The 22,815-nt window shown below is 40.1% G+C and overlaps 1 protein-coding gene across 1 annotated transcript in view; it reads left to right on the forward strand.

Moving 5' to 3' along the window:
• The first annotated feature begins 793 nt into the window (after positions 1-793).
• PLA1A (phospholipase A1 member A) overlaps positions 794-22,815 on the forward strand; it is a 444,480-nt gene continuing 422,458 nt past the window's right edge. The window contains exon 1 of the mRNA XM_044071493.1: positions 794-878. Coding sequence (XP_043927428.1) covers positions 818-878 — 61 coding nt within the window. The 5' untranslated portion in view covers positions 794-817. The remainder of the gene's footprint in view (positions 879-22,815) is intronic.

A 22,815-nucleotide genomic window follows, 5' to 3' on the forward strand; every position in this document is an offset into this window, starting at 1 on the left:
CTTCAAGCAGTCTTGGTGCTTATTATTACAAGTAAGCATTTATTCTTTGAGAAAAGATTGCCATATGTTATCACTCTTGTCTTAGTCGGTTCTAGTCAGGTGTATTTTTCATGTTTTTTAATTCATTTATCTCGAATATTACATGTATAGATCCCGCAGCAAGGTTAATATTTAGATTATGGCAAGCCACTCCTGACAATGGCCCAGACAATCCGAGCCTGATTAGCAGCCTGGGGGGGCACTCATTGATAATGCTCCTTAAGGGGAGGCATAGTCCAAAGAGAGGACTTGCTGTCAGATGCAATCAATGATCTGGGGGGTTGAGTGGGTAGGGCACATTAAAAAAACACCAGGTGGAAGCTCGGATGGCCGAGACCCCAGATGTGCCCTTAAGATCCATGACTGGTCCGTGAAACACTGGAATAAGTCTGGGGGGTTAGGAGGGTGGCTGGTAAACCCAACATAGACAAAGGGCACTGGGAGCTGGGCTGTTATAAATGAGATCCATGGGGTACCAAAAAATGCTACTGAAAAAAAATATTCTGATGACAACATAGGCATACGCGTGCATTTAACTAAAAGTAATGTTTTATATGAACAAGAATATGGACAGCGTGCAGCAGGAGAGAGAAAAATCAACTGGCAAGAAAACATGCAGCAGCTTTACATGAGATGCATTCCTGGGTAAACCCTCATTTAGTGGAATGGTAACAAAGTGCTGTAAATAATTACACAACTAGGTCAACAAGTACTCTGTTTGCAAGAGATAGGGAATGCCATGTTTCTGCTTCATTCACTGCCTGCTGATTCCAAAAATATGGCTCAGACTGCAACAAGTGCTTTTCTGACACTTCTTTTCCTTACTTCACTTTCCAAAGGTAAGAAATTCTAAAGAGCAGAGTAAAAGAAAAATGTAATGTAAATTAGCTTTGTAAATTTTATTACTAAAGATTTTGCATCATTCACTTGAGTATACTAAGATGTAACCTGCTGCCTTGTTTTAGCCTGTCAGCCAGTTAATTGTTTTGTATCTTCACTTTTTCAGCCTTTGAAACTTTATCATAATTCTATACATAACTCTCTCTCTGGAATATTATTTGTCTGTGTTCTATTTGTAGCTTATTATTGTCTAAAGTGCACTTTTCTCATATCTATATTGTGCATCAGTACACTGGATAGCATATCAATATTTAAAGCATACTACGGTAGCATAAATATTTATTTATAGAAAGAAAACAAAATAATTCTTTAGGCTCAGATAAGTTCAACATAAACTGTCCTTGTAGAAGGTAAACATGAAAGTGCAACATTAACTGTTAGCCATTAGACCAAGGAAATACACTATCACAATGTCACTGTCCATGTACTAACATTTTACTGCACCACTGTTGTTCTGTTTCTTCTTTTCTTAAACTGCAGTCCTAAAACTGAAAATAAAGTGTGATGGAAAGTTTTTACAAAGAGAAACTTCTCCAAATCAATAACTAACTTTGCAAGTACTGTACATGTGTGTGCATTATACAGATTTTATCACTATGCAATAAATAAGTAAATAAATAAATGAATGAATAAGACATTCCTCCCTGAAATGTGATTTATGCCAAATCATGCAGCGGACGTACTAGAGGCAATTTGGTGCTGCTGAACCATAATTACTTAATTATTGCTACACTGCATTGACTTAATAAGGTATTTCAGTTACACAAGTATGCAACCCCAGTTTTTCTGTAACATTTGCAATTTTATACATATATTATTAAATATATTGTATTATGATACAACAGCCCAAGTAATAGAGTTCCTGTCCTGTAAAAATCAGACCCGGTATCAATGAAACCATTCTCACTGACTAAATCCTTAACAGAAACAATTGCCTGTAGAGTGATTTGCATTGTAGTGAAATGTGGGTAAAATCACACAAGAGTTTATGGCTGTATATTAACTATCTTTCCAAAATAATACAAAACTACCAAGGTATGAATGCAAACATACAGTTCTTCAGCACACACTTTGACTGCTTTTATTTTATTTGAAAAAAAAAAAAAAAAAAGCAAAGATGACTGAAAATATGAAGGCAGTGAATATTCAGAGAGAAATCTGACCACAAAAGTACACAAGAGGTTTATTGTATATGACTGTGCTTACTCATGTTCCTTCCAGCAGGTCCGTCAGTCTGCTGTTCATATTTCTCCTCCTTCCTTTCTTACGTTGATACTTTACTTTACTCTTTTCATTTTATGACTACCCCTTCATAGCGCGCTGCCTCTCACATCCCCTCATATCAGACTATCAGGTCAGTATTTATTGTCATCTTTGCCATCGTTTTCTAAACAGCTTGGTGAGGTCCAGGGAGTCATGCTGTTAGCTAGCTTAGCAGGGTAGACCAGACCTCGTCTTCCTCACAACACCCTCCAGCTGTACGATCCCCTGCTTTTACCAGGCAAGAAGAGATGTATTATTCATTCATCATGGTGTAGGTCTGTCACACAGCTTCCTCCCAATGGTTGTGTTTTGTATAGTTCTTGTGTAGGTACCCCCACAAAGTGTGAAGACCACCTCAACTGGGGCCATCCAACACAGAAAAGCAGTGGTTTACTGTGAGGTCTTCTTGCATAGTTGTTCATCTCACTCTGCATAAAAGGAGACTTACCATAGGACAAAAAAAGTCTTGTCAAATGTGAGGCCTCTGCTTATGATTCCCCACAGTGAACAAACTCCTGATGTTTTAATTAATGATGCCTGTTCTGCAAGATTGCAGTATAGTTATGTACTTTTACACCCTTGTGGGTTGTTTCTATCCTCTTTTCATATTGTTATTCAACCATGGAGCTAATATATCAGAGTAAGGTGCCCACTAAATGGGGAATACAGGTAGGCTTGCCTCACTGCACAAATCATTTCACAATCAGATTCAGAAGACTTTTAATTTAATCAGTTTAAATTGTTGAGACTACAGCTGTCAATGGGTTCTGTGTCAACCTATTGTTTTAGTGGATCACATTTTAACTATATATATATATATATGTGTGTGTGTGTGTGTGTGTGTGTGTGTGTGTGTGTGTGTGTGTGTGTGTGTGTGTGTGTGTGTGTGTGTAGTGGGTGGCACAGTGGCATGGTGGATAGTATTGTTACCTCACAGCAAGAGATTCCCCAATTCAGTTCTTGGCTAGTATGCCTTCTGTATGGAGTCTGCATGTCCTCCCTGTGTTTGCGTGGGTTTCCTCTGGGTGCTCCAGTTTCCTCCCACATTCCAAAGGCATGCAGTAGATAGACTGGGCACTCTAAATTGGCCATACATGTGAGTGTGCATGCAAGTGTGTGCGGTGTGGAAGAACCACTGGGGAAACCTGACCCCATATGAGAAAAGTGGGTTGTGGATAACTACATATATCTATATATATATATATATATATATATATATATATATATATATATATATATATGTGTGTGTGTGTGTGTGTGTGTGTGTGTGTTTGTGTATGTGTGTGTATGTGTGTGTGTGTGTGTGTGTGTGTGTGTGTGTGTGTGTGTGTGTGTGTGTGTGTGTGTGTGTGTGTGTGTGTGTGTGTTATAGACACACACACACACACACACACACACACACACACACACATGTACAAGCATACACAAAGAAAGAGAGCTATGTAAAATATAGACAGACACATACCTATACTTTCTTCATTATTATCAGGAAAGGTAACAGCGTTATTATTGTTTTTGTGCTGACTTACTTTTCATTTGTGATGATAAGAAAAAACATAGAGAGATTGAATACAAAAGATAATTGCAGACAGCGCAGCATGCTGAAGGCAGACTTCAGCACACTAACTTGGGATTTCAGAAGACATGATCTAATCAGTCTGAGTACTTATTTATTTAGTGTAGGATAATTACGGATTATGCACATGCTGTAATCAGTCTGAGTACTTATTTATTCGGTGTAGGATAATTACAGATTACGCACATGCTGTAATCAGTCTGAGTACTTATTTATTCAGTGTAGGATAATTACGGATTACGCACATGCTGTAATCAGTCTGAGTACTTATTTATTTGGTGTAGCATAATTACAGATTACGCACATGCTGTAATCAGTCTGAGTACTTATTTATTCAGTGTAGGATAATTACGGATTACACACATGCTGTAATCAGTCTGAGTACTTATTTATTCGGTGTAGGATAATTGCGGATTATGCACGTGTCCATCAGATTCCAAAACACATTGTGCATGGAATCCTACAGAATCCATTAAATACTGAAAAAATTGCTACCTGCAGTGAATGAACTGCAGCAGGCTGTGGTACTGCAAGCCATGGAAGAGATCTTGCTGTGCATCCTAGAAGGCAGACAGCTAGACAGAGAGCCAAGTAAAACTAAGCCATTTCTCAGATCAAAAAATCATTCACAGGTACCAATTAGACAAACAGCTGGTTTGGCTGTGTGCAACATGGGTGCCACACATACATTGTGAGGCAACCCCATACCTCTCAAAACAAAATGCTGTCTGAGCCTAGGTGAACTGACATCTCGGACATTCCAACATATGGGAGATGCTATAGGAGTGTTACAGATAGCTGCCAGTCACATCCTTGCACATTTCTTAGCAGCAGTGTGAACCAAGGTAGATGAACAAGTGCACTTTCCATCTACACCCATGGAGCAGTGAGCTGTCATCCACCAGAACTATAACATCACAAACTTCCCCTATGTTCATGGTGCAATAGGCCACACCCACATACTGATTAAGACCCCCATGAACCAAAAAGCAGAAAGATACATCAATCGAAAGAGATGTCCATCACTGAACTGTTAGGTGGTGTGCACAGCAGATGGCATCATAACAAACATCATGGCAACACCCCCCCAGGAGTGTCTATGATACTGCCATATGGAGGAAAAGTGGACTGGGTCTGCATTCTAGCCAGGTGAAATACCTTTGGGACTACTACTGGATAAATACAAGAACACAGGTAGGATGTATGCTAAATATATCCCTGTCAACATTATTCATGACGGCAACATATATGTTCCCCTCCCCACAACAGTTGGCTCTGGTTATCCACTTGAGCTGTGGCTAATGACCGTGTACAGAGAACCTTCCAACCCTGCAGAGGAGGCCTACAACAGAGCAGATGTCATGACACAAAACACCATAGACTGTATCTGTGGTGTACTGAAAGCCAGGTTCAGATGTCTGGACACACCCAGGGGTGCACTACAATACACAGCTGAAAAGGCAGGACAGATGATTACTGTGTGCACCATGCTACACAATATGCTAACAACCAGACATGATGATCTGCCTGCTGGAGGTGTGGGTGACCTACCCCAAAAAAACCCTAGATGTCTGAAGATGACATTCCATAGCTATAAAAGGAGGGACAAGAGAACACACGGGACAGAAGAAACAGGAGTGGGTGATGGAGAATGTGACCAGAAGTCCAAGCTTAGACATCATAGGAGAGTCTGCCACACACCTTTGAGTCATGAAAATCCACATGTGCAGAAGTACACACATTAAACACTGATGTTCTAGTGTTGTTCCACCATAACAGCATAGATTGTAAGTACTGGAAATTATCTATTAGATGTACATACTGAGCATCAAACATAAATATCATAATTGCAACATATAACAGTATGAACACATACAAATCTATCATAACAGGGGCCATAAACTCAGGCCACAAGGGACACAGGTATGCATACAGACTCACAGTGGTGTATGTGTGCATGGCAAACAATAAGGAACATACCTGTGTGAACCCCATCTCTATCTCTGTACTATCAAATGATGTAAACAGGAAAGTAAGTCAGGACATAATGCACAACTCCTAGTAATATCACAAGTGACATAGAGCAGTGTAAAGTATGGTTAAAGTATCATGTACTGAATAGAGTAACTGATGGTCAGTAAAAGTGACAGACTCTCGTGACATCAGACTTCACTACAACTACAGAGATGACATTGTCAATGGTCTGCACAGCAATCTTCATCACCACAAAGTGAGACTGACACTATAGGAAATAATGGATCAACTATCAGTGTTACTTTAAAGCAATGTGGGGCACCCGTGCTGATGGCTCACACTGTGATCCTGGCTGCTCCTTTCATGTATGGAAGCACTCTGTTCATGTTGTTCCACAGAAGAGACTGATGGAGTGACACCAACATGTGGAGACACACTGTAGGAAGGAGCATAGGTGTGAGTTGACTGTCTGTTCACGACTCTGGATTGGCCAGCAGCAGATGTGTGTGCACATTGCACCATAGACATTGATGCTCAATGGCAAAGGGTGGTCTACTCAGAGGGAGCTTGCTTCTTCCATGGGGCACTTGGCTAAGCCCAATCAGTGCAGGCAGAACCTTGCTCATACTATGGCACTTCTGTAGTACTGGCATGGCCAGGGATTCAATGGGCTGTACCACAGATAACATGCTTTCAATCTGAGCATCCAGTGCTGCATGGTCTCACCATGTCTGTACTCCTGTCCTACATGCTGCACACACAGTTGGTGTGCAACATGATCCATGACATAGGCAAGTATCCAAATGCCAGATCCATGACATTGCTGGGAATGTTCATTTGCCTGTAGGATTAGGGGCACATCCTCTGATGCATGCCCATGCACACCAGCTATACGCCTACAGCTACTGTGCCGGGAAGTATCACTATGTTGTGGGGAATTGCCAACATCACTAGAAGAATCAGCATGGGACTGTGGTCCACAGGCCACATCCTGTCCACCACCTGATGGTCCCACATTGCCAGAATGGCTGGACATGTTTTCCTCCACATCTAAGACTATAGCCTCATCTACATGACTGTCAGCATCTGTGCCAAACTGTATCACCAAAACTATATCCTGTGTGTCAATGGCCATGCTACCATAGTGAAACACATCAGATCCCACCTATAGTGAGTCACATCAGATCCCACCTTGGGTTAGCAGATAAACTAATAGAGGATGAAGTTAGTGGATATGCTAAAATAAGGGACAGATGACACAGGTCAGTTAAGGTGCTTATATCACATGCTGGATATCATTACTGACATGTGCAACAAATATATCACTACAATGTTACAGATGCTAAAAACTTACCAGGAGGTCATATCCAACTGTGGCCCACAGAACCTAAATACAGGGAGTTTACAATTATGGTACAGGAATAACAACATAACACACACGCTACATGTCCTTGTGGGAATCATGTGCTGGAGGAGAGGGATAAAATGTAACTGTTGTAGGCAAACAAAGGCATAAGCACAGTATTAGTACGCATATACTTGCTAGCATGTACAATTCCAACAGCTAATATATATATATATATATATATATATATATATATATATATATATATATATATACACATACCAGTTGGTCTCAGCTGAGGTGCTGATGGCAGCTGTCCAATGCCGCGGTAGAAGGACACAGTATTAATAGAGGACAACAATAGGAGTAACAGCAGTGACATGTTGGAGACATTGTAAAAGGGATTCCAGTTACATCCTCCCCATGTGATGAGTTTTCCTGTCATAATGCAGATCCTGCAGTGGAAAATACAAAGAAAACATAGACATGTTTGCAGGCATATGAGCATGATTACATATACAACACAGTAACAGTATAGGGTGATACTCATGTGACATATGGTGCACTTATTGCCCAGATGTCCCTGTATATGAAAACCAGTGGCATTAATTTGATACAACTCAGTTGTGCTACACGGTGCTGCAGCCTATGAGCATAGTGAGAAACCATACCTGGTCTGTGTGTAGATGCTGCATGGCTCCTGTCTCCAGAAGATGTACCTGTGATTACAATGTCAGGAAATATCAAAATGGCAGTATATACTACTGGCATGGCAGGAGGTGGATGCAGAAACAGAGGCAATAACAGGTAATGGTCACAGTAACAGTACATGGAGATACTCACCTATCATGTCATGCTGCTGAGCAGAAGTGGATAGACCTGTGCAAATGAGTTCAGGCATTAAACATGTTGGCTGTAGTGTTATGTATGTACTGAAGTTGTATGGCAACATGTCATTACATTTATTTTGATCATCAGCATGTGTGCTCCATGTGCACAATACAGTTCTGCTGCTGCATCACAGAAATGGCAATACCTGAATATGCATGCAACAACAGTCTGTATTGAGGTACTCTACATGCAATAATATTATGCAAAATACCTGCTTCTATCCCACCCTCAGGTATGTGACACTGTCCACTTACTGTATGCAGGTATACAAGAGACTGTGTGAGCTTGTCTGGGGGAGTCATTGGTGGGCCACCAGCTATGGCATCCCTCAAACTCTCATACCAGCGTACCCTGTTGGCTGCATGAAAAATCATGTCAGAGTACCATCAGTGACAGGCCTCCTGGGATCTATTGTGACCTGCCACAGCATTAATTATGTTGGTGGGGTCAGCTCACACTCCAGACTGTATTTCCTGCCCATCCAAGGAGTCTGCATCCATGCTGGTAAAAAGCATTTTTATTTTCCTGTGGTGAAAATTTGTCACCCCTAGGTCTGTTTGCCATTTGGAAGACAGTTATATGTGCATGGTTACATTAATGTGGGGTCTCATATAAAGAGATGAGTACGTTGACAGCTTATGTCAATTGACCCTCTCTGCATTCCTGTGCACTGCAAAATTCTGTGAAATAGTCCCTGTCCAGTATAGTAGTGTGACATATAAAACAACGTCTGAATACATAACACTCAGGACAACAGCATAACTTGTGATGTCTGTAGAAGTCACATGTGGGATTTGAACCCATTACATTGAATGTCGCAGTAGTGGAAATCTAGCCACAACACCAATGTGCCACATAATCCATAAAGGCTGTATGCAGTTCACATTAACATACTACTCACAGCATATGTGTAAAGCAATAATGTTGGATGGCTGTCACGTATATCTTGTATTGTCAATAGATGTTATGTAACTTGAGCCTAAACAGACAACCTGAGCTGTTATACATGAATAGCTTATATCAAGATAATCAATAATGAGCAGTGAATGCTATCCCTATTTCATCGGTACGATATGAAAATCAGTGATAACTATTACCCTTAGCAGAAAGTATCTGTATATCAGAAATTCATCAACTTACAGAAAATGTCAGAAAGCCTCCATATCCATAAGAATACGATAGTACATGGTAAACAGTCATAAACATGTTTATAGTTTTATTGGAGAAATATTTCTAGTGCATGTTTTAATAAGCATCAGTGAATAAAGATCCATAACATAACTATACGGATGTCAGAATCCACCAATAAGTGAAAAAAAAAAACTCTCTGCTTTTTTTTTAAATTTTTGAAGAATTTATTCCATAAAAAACAAAGAAATGTTAAGCGCTTTCACCCATCTCAATGTGGGCTTCTTCAGAACATTGTAATTGAGAACGCTAAGGCTTAAATTTAAAAGTTGGTGCCAAACTTTTTTTCTTTCTTTAAAGCTACATACACATGCTGATCCTGCTAAGCCAATGTAACAGTATAGCCACTTGTATATACTGCTATATTAACACTCTTTGAACTAAATGTGTACAATTTAATATTTATATTACTACATTGTATTCCCCCTCATAAAATCATAAACCATATAAATATGTGCAAAAATTAATACAAAAATTAATTCAATGTACCATAATAAAACAAAATCACTGCTAAAAACTGTCTGCTTGAAACAGCACACATATATAAATAAATGAAATTGATTGTCATGTTACGATATATATAATAAAGGCAATTCGTATACAATATTCACATGTATTGCATTTAATAAAAGTCATGCTTTGTAAACATATCAGACCACATATCTCACTGTATAATGTCTAAAGAACATTGAATATTTTATATATTTTTATTTTCATTTTATACATTAATCCTTAGTGTTGTGCCTTATTTGATCTCCAGAATAGGTTTGCTGGAAATATGGTCATTAAGACCTGGTGTTGTGGCCACATCCAAAAATAATTGCCACCACACTTCCTTGAACCCCAGAAGGGTTTTGAAATCTCCTTGCCTGGGGTCCACTCTGATGGTTTCTAATATAGCAAATCTAAATTCATGTGTTTCACCTACCTTTTCTATATGTCCGTATAAAGCACTGTTAGTGTCCTTCCTTCTAATGCAGTAAGTATGATCATATATAAATTTTCTAAAACATCTCTCTGTTTTTCCTATATAAAAACATGCACATTTGGTGCACTTGGCCATATATATAAGCATTTTTGTATTACAGTTACCATATTTAAATCTGACTGTAATGTTTAACCTATTCTCAATTTTTTCTTTTTCTAAAATATATACACATTGGTTGCAAGACCCACATTTCTTAGTATACTTCTTATTTGCATAATTAACTCCCATCCCTACTGATATTTGGTTGTGTTGTATTTTTTGCTGTGCCTCTGTCAAGCAGTGACACTGAGGTAATCCCTGAGTATATTCTATGATCCCCATCCCATTGTCAAGAGGGATGATGACCTCCTTGATCTAGAGATGTGAATCCCTTCATGATCAGGTGGGCAATGTAGAAGGTCTTCCTACTACTACTAGCAACCGGGAGTGTCAAGTGTCAGGTTACTGGTTACCTGGGTCCCTCCTGGGATAACTATGATAACTTCTTCTGTTGTCTCAGATTTCCCTATATTATATGGTAGCTTTGTTTTGTTTTTCCTTTTCCTGGCAGTATGACTCTGCATTTTTTACTTTAACTTATCTGGCTGCTCTGGCACCAGTCCTGTGAGACCTTCTTGAAGGATATGATATTGTCAGATACATATGTTTTTCATCCTGGTCATCTGCAAACTTTCATCTGCAAAACTTTCCTGTGTTTGTTCCAAATAACCTTTAAGATGATTTTATGAGAGCTCTTAGTTTTTACTTATAGGATCAAAGGTGTCACCTTTTTTTAGATTCTTTTTCTCATCTTGTAGTAGCTTCCTCCTTTGTTGTGAAAGCTTGTTTATGGCTGGTCCAACCCAGCTGACGCTGTCTTTTTGGTACTTGTTTTGTTTTGTTTTGTTTGGGATGCCTGATCCATCCAGCCCTGGCTGGGTGTTGGTAGAGAAGGTGCATTTGATTCAGAGTTGCTCAGTGGCTTTTCCGCCTTTGGAGGGGCCACTAAGGAGACCACACTAGTCACCACCAGTGAGAAGTTGAAGCTTGCCTGCCTTTCTATCTTTTATCTCAGGTGGGGAGGGTCCCCAGGTATGGGTTGAGGAGTTTATGAGTGATCTCTCACCAGTGAGGAGGTTCTCACCCGGGTGGGGAACATTGTGATCCCATGTTCGCGATGATGACCGATGATGATGTCACTCACTCTTTGTGGGATGGTGACTAGTTGTTCCATGGCATTTGAGTTTACAACTCCAGGAACCTTGGGCTAGAGTGTTTGGGCTGAGTTGGGGCTTGAGTAGTGATCCCAGGTAGTATTAGTATAGCTGAAGTGACCTTACTATGATGGTGTTTGGAGACACATTTTTCAGGAAAGCTAACATGCTACAAATTGCAGAGCAGTCTTGCCTATGGTTAATTGCACCTGATGGTCTCCGATGGGCGCATCACTGCTAGCCACCTTACCTGTGGGTGTCCTTGATGAATATGGACACCCCCCCCTCTCCTCTTGGTGTTGTGTCCGCTTTTGGGGCGGAATGCATGATATGAGGTAAAAACTGATAGTGCTGGGGGCTCTCTCAGGAGCCTTGAACCAGGTTTCAGCCACAACAACAGACATCTCCTCCTCCATACTGAGAAGGGCCTCAAGTGCATGTCTTGAGGTTGAGAGAGCTGATCATCTTATCTCTGTATTGTGGCATCATTCTTGGTGAAGGTAGGATACTGCTCAAGGTCATATCATACCTGCCTGGGCTACAATCAGAGGTGTCCTGAGGTGGGTAGTTGTTTGGGTGTCTTTTGGTGGCCTGCTGCTGTTTTGGTAGCTTTGATCAGAGCCCCAGTATGTCTTTTTGTGTGTGTTTATGTGTATGATTTGAAGTTGTGGATAGTATGTGAGATGTGGTGTGTGTGGTTTGGCTGTATAGTTGCATCTCTCACATGTATTTGTGTTTCTTCCCATCTTATACACAAAACTAGGGTTTTCTTCTATGATGTCAAATAGGGTCTGGTCCACTAACATAAGGTTCCAATATTTTGTTAATATGCTTTTCACTTGTCCTACCTCTGGGCTATACCTAAGAATACATGATCTCTGATGTTGCACACTATCTTGGTCATCACTTCATCCCTGCATTCGGATGGTACTACTAACATTCCCTGACCCTAATAAAGGTTTATACTTGGATCCCCATTCCTGTATGACATACTGTCTAACATTATTCATCATTATCCAACATATAACCCCTCTCCTTAAACAGACTGGTTATAAATTCTATTTCCTCTATCATATCTTCATAATGAGATGTCATATGTGCAGCTCGTATATACATTGCCCTTTGAAAATATTGTATTTTACCTTATTAGGATGGCAGCTGGTATATTCAAGATAATCACTGGAAAATGTGCTTTTACGATGAATACGTGATTTAAAGCCCCCTTCTTGACTATAAATGTAGGTATCCAAGTATGCTATGCCTTCATAGCTGGAAGAATGTGTAAATTTGAGAAATTCACTACTGTTGTTTAAGAAGTTAATAAAATTCTCAAATTTTTCTATGCTGTCATCCCATAGGATGTATATATCATCCAGAAACCTGGAATAGTGCCTGACACTCCCAAAATACTCACTGGGAAACAGAACAGAACAGAATCTTCCCAGTCTAACATGACCAAGTTCACAAAAATGGGAGCACATGCTGCTCCCATGGCGACCCCTCTTGTTTGAAGGAAAGTGCTTAACTTTTCTTTGTTTTTTATGGAATAAATTCTTCAAAATGTTTTAAAAAAAGCACAGAGTTTTTTGTTCACTTATTGGTGACATCTTGGCATTTGAAATACATTTGTTGTGTTTATCCTTTTTTGCTATTCAGTAATGTCAGAATCCATAGGTTTTCATAACTACACTACAGACTGTACAGAGTCACCAGCAATATATACAGATATTTCATTAGTGTGTCCTTATGTACTGTTCACTGGTATTGTTTACATTTCTCTGTACAAGTGCATATGAGGAAACACTGCTTGTCAGTGATACAGATGCACCCACCTCCATGCATGTAGGTCAATCCTACACCTATGAAGTAAGTCACAAACATTTTTTGTACTGCATACAATTTTCCCTAAATGCATCAATTTAAGCATATATGCCTACATTTCTAAGGATTCATGATAAAATAGGTCTATAAAGAGAGAAAAATATCCCAACACAGCAATGCTAGCAGGTGCAATATTATATTTGCAGCTACCTATGAGTCAGGTATAACTGCAAGTAAGACCAACTATGTACACACAAATTTTAAGTCCCATTTGCTGTATAAATAATTAGTGAGGTTCTTTAAAATTCAAGACTTTGGAATCCCATTTACACATGTCTATGTAAGTTCTTGAAATCTGGTTTATTAACCAGCAGATCGGTGTAACAGAAGGCTTTCCGTGCAAATACCCAATAAGTATCATTAAATAGGACCACATGTAGCATGAGCCAATTAGCTTCCAATGATCTGATATCATCCCATAAGTGCAACTTTTAAATTGTGATTTTGATACACTTACAGATCAGACCATTGCTACCTGTGAACTGAGTAGGACCTCAGTGGTCTAGTCACTGAATTTTTCTATATCCACATTCTCAATATCATCATAGAGATGGCTACTTCCAGGAAGCTTTGACATGTCCGGGTGCCCATTTAGACCAAGGAGGGGATCACCCAGGTACTGACCATCTACGCCGGAGTGGAGCATAATATGGGAGCCAGACCATCAAAATTTCTGATAATCGACATCTGCAGGTTCACCACAACTGCAATGATCAACATCCGAGAGATAATGTGGATCCTCACTGGAGAGTTGCTGAGGTTCAGAGACAGCCAGTGCATGCCTACAGTAAGTGTCATAATCCAAAGTATACCTATACATTCCTAAGGAAATCAGAGAAATAACTGTCACTCATATGTCAAATATATGCTTTCTAAACCAATTGCCTAAGTGTTCTGACAATCAAATCATCTGGTTAATAAAGAAGGCAATGTGACTGTTCTTCTGTAATTATTGGTTCAAGTCTCATGAGGTTTATTTGTTTAATATTGTGTATCATGTGCATACTATTAAACATCAGACGTGTTTGTTTTACAACATGTAAGTACATCATTTTACAGATCCAGTATGGCTGTGTGTCACTGATGCCTATAGCGCCTACACTACTTATGACTATGAATTTCTCCATTATCCGTAATACTCCAAGGATATCACACAGTCTACTTCTGTACGCATGAATAGTAACTCATACAGACTTCCCTTAGTTCTGTCTTACAAAATGCAAAGTATCATTAAGTAAATGTTTGTTAAACACAAGACCAATGCAGGTCTAAGTGTCTGCCATATGTTGTATGTTTTTAACAGCTGATGTTATCTGGCAGCTGTGCGGAGCATGAGGGCCTACTGCATTTAGGTGTCTGATGTTTCAGTATTCCTCAAACATCTGCACACACACACACACACACACACACACACACACACACACACACACACACACACACACACTTTGTTAAGAAGGAAGGTATTGTCCTGTGTGTTATCTCAGCCTGTAAAGCAAGAGGTCAACATGCATATATTGTGGCTAAGTATGGGTTCAAATCCCATAGGGGATATTGTTCCATAGATCTTGGTTTGTGTGTGCAGACATTTTGTATAAATAACCTGCTTGTTGAGATTTAGAGGCATTTTGCACATGCTTATGACCATAGTGTGATTTTATGTATAAAACTTTAAATATAATAGGATAGTTCTGTAGAATGAATGCAGAATATAACTGACAAATTGAATGTTTTATATACCTCTGTATTATTTATTAACTACAATTCACCACCCTTCTCATACTGTTATTTGGACTGAGTGAGATGGAAAGATATAAATTTTGACTGTAGATAAGGAACCTCCCTTCATATCAGGGATATTTGTGGTGTATAATTTCTAATGTAACAATAAAATATGTGCATATTTTCTGCCTTTATACCTAAAATACATCTGTGTGTATGTGATGAACAAGAATTCATAGTTCTCTGTTAAGAGCAGCTATATGTTATATGACAGTGTTCCACTGTTTGAGGTACAAACTGTTATAGTTGTATTTTTGTGTTGTGACCACTATGCTGACATACAGTCATGCTTGCAAGTATTTTTTTACAAATGGTCAGCACGTTGAACTGTGTTTTAACCATCTTGCAATGTGTAAGCCATGAGCCTTGTTACTGCCTCCTCTCTGCACCTCTAGTTTGTTTAACTACATTTCCTCCATAGGCCCTAAGCCAAGAAGGATTAGCTAGGCAGGTAGTTGTCAGGGTTATAGCGTGAACATAGATGAGAGTTAGAAGTTTGAATCTTGGGTCCTGCAGTCTGTGTTGATTAGTACTCCAACGTGTAAAGCATTGTGCTTACACATCATAAATGTGTATGCAAATTCTGTAATATTACTCAATGTAAAAGTTAGAGAATGTGAGCTACTCAATGTATTCCGCTGTGATTTTATACCTACATAGTGTCATTCATAAATGCTTTTTAGTTTTTGCAGGTGATGAGGAATGTGCTAGGAGTTTTGCTTTGTTTATCGAGCGGATGCACAGGCTGGAAAAGCAGCACAGGCAGAGAGGTATGCTGTTACTTTTTCACATTTTGTACCTAGAATAGATCTGATTATTGTTAGAGGCTTGGCTTGCTTTTCATATCTATGCATACAACTACTAATTCAAGAATACCCATCATGCATCTTTATGGTACCGGCAATAGTCATACAATCCTAATTACCAGTATGAATTTCATAAAACATATGTTTACATATGAGTTAAGAGCAGGCCACATTTGCTGAAGGCAATGTTGTGAATTGTATGCCACACCTTAGATGATAGAGTCAGTTGCACGTAACTGTCACAGCGCATTTGATTATGATGGTTCATATACAAGTTATTATTGTTTTGCCTGCTGTTTGTACAGCCAGTGTTAGCACACTTGTATGACTGCATGTGGTGCTCAGTGGCTAATCTGCTATGCATAGCCTGCATATTCACACACTGAGTGGGTCTCTGCTATCTCAGTATTCGCATTGCTGTTGAGAAACGATGTCTGACATGCACTTCCGCTCAACATGTGTATTGCATCTGCATACAACACGTTTGATGCTTTGGTTACAACACACTTGCATCCTGTTTTTAGGGATAGTTGTGTGCATAGCCATTCAAGTTCTTCATTTTTAACTGCCTGTTACATAAACACCGATCATAATGTAATGTTTGCATTTTTCAGGGTCATACATAGTGATTGCTAATACATGTATGTAGAGCATTGATAGTTTAGTAGACAGACAGTACTGTTTGTAGGACATAATCTATGGTTTTACATGTCACAGGATGTTACTGTGTTTATGATTGCCCATTACTTCAAGGGTGTTGTGTTGCATACCAAAGATTTGATGCTGTGTCAGCCAGTGACCATGTTGCCTTTGTCAGCTCATTTGCATATAGCTTTTATATTTCCCACTTGATTTTCATATCACTGTATCTTCATTATACAAATATGTTAATCAGTGGCTGTTCACATGACTCATTACTTACAAAGACATCTGGGTAACAGTTGTGTGTGATTCACATATTCACTAACTGGCATAAATGTGATGCAAAGTACACATACAAGACAGGAAACACAAAAATAGTGATATTCTCTCAGACAGCCTACTGACCAATATAGTGAGGCATATATCAAGTATTACCCCTGTAGGTCACAGTACTTGTTTTACATTTTCAGTATCACAGTGTTCTAACAGTGTAGCAGTTTTTTTGCAGTGTAGACATATGTCAATGTTACACGTCACAGTGCCATGGCATGCTTGTCTTCATATGTCATGGTATCTAAGCATGCTGGCTGTGTACATGCTTGTCATGCATAATGATGGGTGATAAACAAGAGTTTAGGTAATGGCAGGATTTCCACAGATAAGCTGTCTTATGCATGCATGGCATGACCTGGAGTAACCTGCTCACATTCTGTGATGGATATAGTGGCCCTGACATGGACCTTTACTAAAATAATCCATAGGTGTAGATATTAGGACATAGGGAATGTGTCACGTGCATTGATATCCATCCACTAGTAGCAATTATTTTTATTACATTCCTTCTACATAACCCATTTAGGCCATACCATCTGAGAACATGGTTTTAATGACACTTGCAGTATATGGTGACATCCTTTTTTCTCATATGCAGAGAGCACATGTTGAAGCCATAGTAGTTAATACTTGTTATATTTCTGATGTGCTCATCAGTTTTTATTTAATGGCAGCCATTTTTTTTCACAAAAATGTGGCCTGTAAGACATATGTTTTTCATTGTTATAGATTGTATTCATGACCTACATCGCATATAATGACACACTTTACTGTGGGCATGCCTTATTGCAATGTATCATACTGAATGTTTTTTGCCTGTGCATTGTGTCACAGTAGGTATGTTATGTACTCATATAGTTGCAGGTATGCATATTATGTTCTTTGTTCATAGGTAGGTAGGTACTAGGCTATCGGTCCTGGGACCTATGCCTTTCTTGTCTTGTGATTCACCTTGACAGAGCATGGTACCTGTGGATGCTCACTCATCAGATATCAGAGATCAGCGCATGCCAGACTGCTACCCATGTCCTTTGGTGATGATGATGATGATGATGATGATGATGATGACCATGATGGAAATGATAATGACAATGGCAAAGAACCTGGACCTGTACATACCATCATCCCTGCTTCACCTCAGAGGAGACACTGCCCAGCACCATTGCAAGATGATTTTCATGACCAGATCTAGGAGGTGATGCATTTTGGACACAGATGAGGGACATAATGAGGAATTTCTTTCAGGATAGAGCACAGGCTATGTGAGATTCATTCAGGGAAATAACCTGGGAGCTCATTTAACAATGTTCATCCCCATCAGGGGATTGACTGTGTGAGCCACTTGTGTACAGTTACCACCATGGTGTTTACCATATAAGTGAATGGATTATATAGGCACATTTGTGCATGCATAGCATTTTTCTGTCATACTTATGTGATACACAGCCAAACAAACACTGCAGATGTCATGTGACATTTGTCAGTACATTGCAGTGGGTTGACATACAGTACATTACCACGTTAGACATGCAATCATCATGCTGATGTAATATAAATAAGAGAGTGATACTACGACAGAGTATTTATTGATAAAACTAATAACTTCAAATCATAAAAGACAAACAGAGATGAGGGCTTTCAGCATAAAACCTTCTTCAGATCTATTCCTTTGACTATCGGGTCGTCATTAAATATAGGGATATGTCCAATCAAAAAATCATCTCCTAAGGTGATGCCTCCTTAACACAGGTTTAAGGGGAAGTAGTTCATTCAAGGCTTTTATGTGTCCTTAAATTGGCTATCCATTTGGTTTCCTCATACCCAGTGTATTCTTTAATATTGCCACCTCTCAAGATAGAATTCACCACTTGCAATGCCATAAATCGAAAATTATGCCCAGGATTTATCATAATATGTTTACTTAGAGCATTAGTAGGAATCCTATTCTTAATGTCTCTTAGATGTGCTTGAATTCTAGTTTTTAATGGACAATTAGTCTTGCCAACATAGAGACTTGTACATACCATACAAATGTCAATGTATATAATGTTCCTTGTTTGACAATTAACATAAGTTTTCATTTTGTAGTATCTTCCCATGACTGAATGCTTAAAACAACCATCATGTAATATATAAGTACAGATACTCCAATGTCCACATCTAATCCCGGGATTCAGCAAGCTCTGCATGATATGCAGGAATAGTGCAGGAGCTACTGTTGTCAATATAGCTGCCGAGAGATCCGGGAACAAGCTGCCGGGACATGCATGAGTGCTCCTGCACTATTCCTGCATGGACACAGCTCCTGTATGCAAATCATCCCATTTGCAGGTGAAAAGCATGCAAATGAGGTGAATTTGTGATCCAGGAAGCTGGGAACTGGCCATGCAGGACTAGTAACCGAGTACATTTCTGCAAACTACAAAACGGAGTCATGACAGCTCCAAATAAAGGGCGTATATAACGTGCAAAGCATGCCAATGGCCAACTATATGGCCATTGATATGGAAAACAGTTGCAAAAATAAAAAAAAGTTTCAATTTCTTAGGGTCAAAAGAATATGCTCCAGTACTGCCACTCACAAGCATTTCAAATCAGATCTTTGTGCCAGATTCAGAGCCCGTGGTTACAAGGTTGGTGACATCCATATGGCCAAGCAGTATGCTGAGTCACTTCAGAGAACTGAATTGTTAAAATACAAAGAACGAGTTTCTGCTCAGGGTTCCCGAATTAGGTTAGTTACCACTTATGGTAAAAATACTCAATCATTTATGACTATAGTTTCCAGACACTGGAACATTCTAGGGGGAGAGGTTCATCTGTTTGATTATATCTTGGATGACAAATGTGCTTTTTTCTTTTCGCAGGGGTAGATCCTTGTGTTCTCTGTTTAGTCATTACAAATGGGTCTGGCAAGAAAAAACATTAACACAAATGACCATTACTGGGCGCACATTGGTATGTTGTCATCCTTGTGATCATTGCTCAAGTTGTTCACATATATGTAAAACTACTTGTTTCACTAGTAAAAACACCCCTAAGGTCTATGATATAGATTATTTTGGCAATTGCAGCTCAACTTGGATTATTTATTTAGCTAGCTGCTCTTGTCAGGCTTTTTATGTGGGACAAACTTCTAGGCCTTTTAGGCTTAGAATTAGTGAACACTTGAGTGACATCAGGACACACAAACAAACCAGTGCTTTATATAAACATATTTCTAATCATCAGACTGGTCTGTTTATATTTACTATCATTGATTGCATTGTGCATAAAAACAATGACCTAGCTGGTTCACATCAAGTTTTAAATATTAAAGAAAAAAAGTGGATTGTGAAACTGGGTTGGCTTTTTCATCCCGGTTTAAATTAACAATTTTGAGTGTTTCATGTGTGTTTTATTTTGATTGGTCTCTGCCTTAATTATATGCTTATATATTAATGGGCTGCTTTAGAACATAAAGTTTTTTTGTCACACTGAAGAAGGCTGGTTAGCCAAAACCAGTTTGTGCTGTTATTGTATATGTTTATGCAGCTTGTTATTACTATGCATATTATGTGTATTTTTTAAATACACTTATTTTCAAACATGACTTGTGCTAGCTCCTTTTTGTTGGTTGAAAAATAAAAAAAACAAATTTTTTTTTTTTTTTGGCTGATTTCAGCCATTTAAGTGTAGGGCACTGGTGCGCAAATGGGATCAGCTGGAAAATAAAAGAAAAACCCTGAAAAAAGCTTTCCCTGCAAAATCACAATTTTGCCATTAAAGTCAATGGCAGGCAGAAGACAATAAGGCCAGTGAATAGTGGTTGCTAAGGGGGAAGGCTCAGTGTCAGACTTGTAACTAGGCATTAGCAGGCAATCCTATGCAAATGAGGGGAATGATACTGAATCCCAGATTCTCCCTCATGGCTAGCCTGCACCCAACCGTGCAGGTGCAGAAGACCATGGTGCAAGCCTAAGAGCCAGCTGGCATCATAGAGGGGTGTGTCAGGCATACTGTAAGCTTACTGAAGCCTTCTGGCTCGGGTTTGCCCTTAGCTTAGCAGAGCTAAGCAAAGGGGTATGTCTGAAGCTGACAAGCACTCTTTACATTGCCTGAGCAGGTGTGTGTGCTGCGCACCGTGTTTTAAATTAATAAAAAAAAGTAAAACAGGAAATAGTAGCTCCGTGCACATCTGAGCACTGTGTTTGAGTGATACATCCAGGGTTTAAACAGGAAGGCAATGGGAAGGAAAAACAGCAGTAGGAAGGTAATCAAGGAGAACTAGCATAGCTGGCAGGTGAAATGTATCAGAATCAGCCAATTACACAGGCAGCAGCCCGGACCAGCACACTACTATAAAGTATGCAAACATCTTTGCCTCTGGTTTTTCCCACAAACTCTACACCACCGGTGTACACAAGTCGGGAAATTTTACCTAACAAAAGCAACAAAATGGCAGGGGCTGCATTAGCTCTCATAAATCAACATGTGGAAGAGTCTGAGGGTGGTGAGGATGAGAAATCTGATGACCAACCCACAGTGAGGAGAAGGAGAAGAGTGTACAGACCCAGGGTAACCTACCAGGGGCTACATGATCTGGAGATAGTGTAGTGCTATAGGGTGGACAGGGACCTCCTACAGCAAATTGTTGAGCTGCACCAACCACGCCTCACACACAGAACCAACAGAGGGGAACCAATCCCAGTGGATACCAGGGTATGTGTAGGCCAAAGTATACTAGCCACAGGTACCTTCCAAAGGCCAACTGGGGATATCATGGGGATCTCACAGGCATCAGCATCCAGGGTATTCCACCAGTTCCTGGATGCCATGTTAGCAGATGCCAGTGAGCATGTATTTTTCCACATCACCCGTGAGGCGTTGACCAGCAATATGCATCTCTTCCACCAAATAGCAGAATACCCTGAGGTAGTGGGTGCTATAGACTGCATGCACATATACATCAAAGCACCACCCAGCGAGTGGGGTAGGGTCTACATCAACCGCAAAGGCTTCCCCTCCATCAACTGCCAGGTCGTATGTGATGCCCAGGGCATTATAATGAATGCGTGTGCTGGCTACCCTGGAAGCAATCACAACTCCCACATCTGGCATATGACACAGATGTACCAGGGGTTTGCCACTGGGGATGTCCCTTATGGCCACCTAGTGGGAGATGCTGGTTACGCACTGGAGCCGTGGCTGCTGACTCCCATCAGAAATGCACACACACCCGAACAAGAACCCCATAATGAGGCTCATGCACAGACCAGAATCATAATGGAGCATGTGTTTGGGATGCTCAAGTCACGGTTCTGGTGCCTGGACATATCCGGTGGAGCCTTGCAGTACTCACCAGCTACATGTATCCAAATTGTCATCATATGTGCCATGCTACACAATATGAGCCTGCAGAAACAGCTGCAGCAGGAACAGAACGGGGCAGGGCCACACAGCCATTGCCAAGACCTGTACAGGCACAGGGTGACTCAGAGGATGAGCCTGCCCCAGTAGGCAGAAGGAGGCATGCCCAGTATGCCCAGGCCTTGGCAAAGAGGCAACACATAGCACATACACTGACACGGTAGGAACCCAGGGAATGACACCTCTCTCTCCGACTTGCACATACAGTAAAAGGGAAGCCAAACATGACACTATCTGTGCTTAACCATGTATAGTGAGTGTACTATGTGTATCTGACATAATCAGCCCTCCAGCACCATCCTCAATACTGGCACATCCACAAGGTAAGTCACTCTCCCTATCAATTGCTGAATGGAGTAGTATGTTTTGTTAGTTGTATCTATGGTATGGATGTGAGCATGCAAGGGAATCAGGAGGCTGAATGGGATGCCAGCAGATAGTAGACACCTATAGTGGCAGCATGAAATCTGTAACAAATACTGGTGCCACCATAGTAGTCAGTACTAGACAAGGTGACAAAACCCACTGCAGAAAATGTGGTGGGCCAAATGTGTGTCCATAGGACACACACATGCATTTCAGGGGGGCTCACATACCCAACAACAGTC

The sequence above is a fragment of the Protopterus annectens genome, chromosome 5.part0 (assembly GCF_019279795.1).
Source record: "Protopterus annectens isolate FY-2018-M chromosome 5.part0, PAN1.0, whole genome shotgun sequence".
Lineage (NCBI taxonomy): Eukaryota > Metazoa > Chordata > Ceratodontiformes > Protopteridae > Protopterus > Protopterus annectens.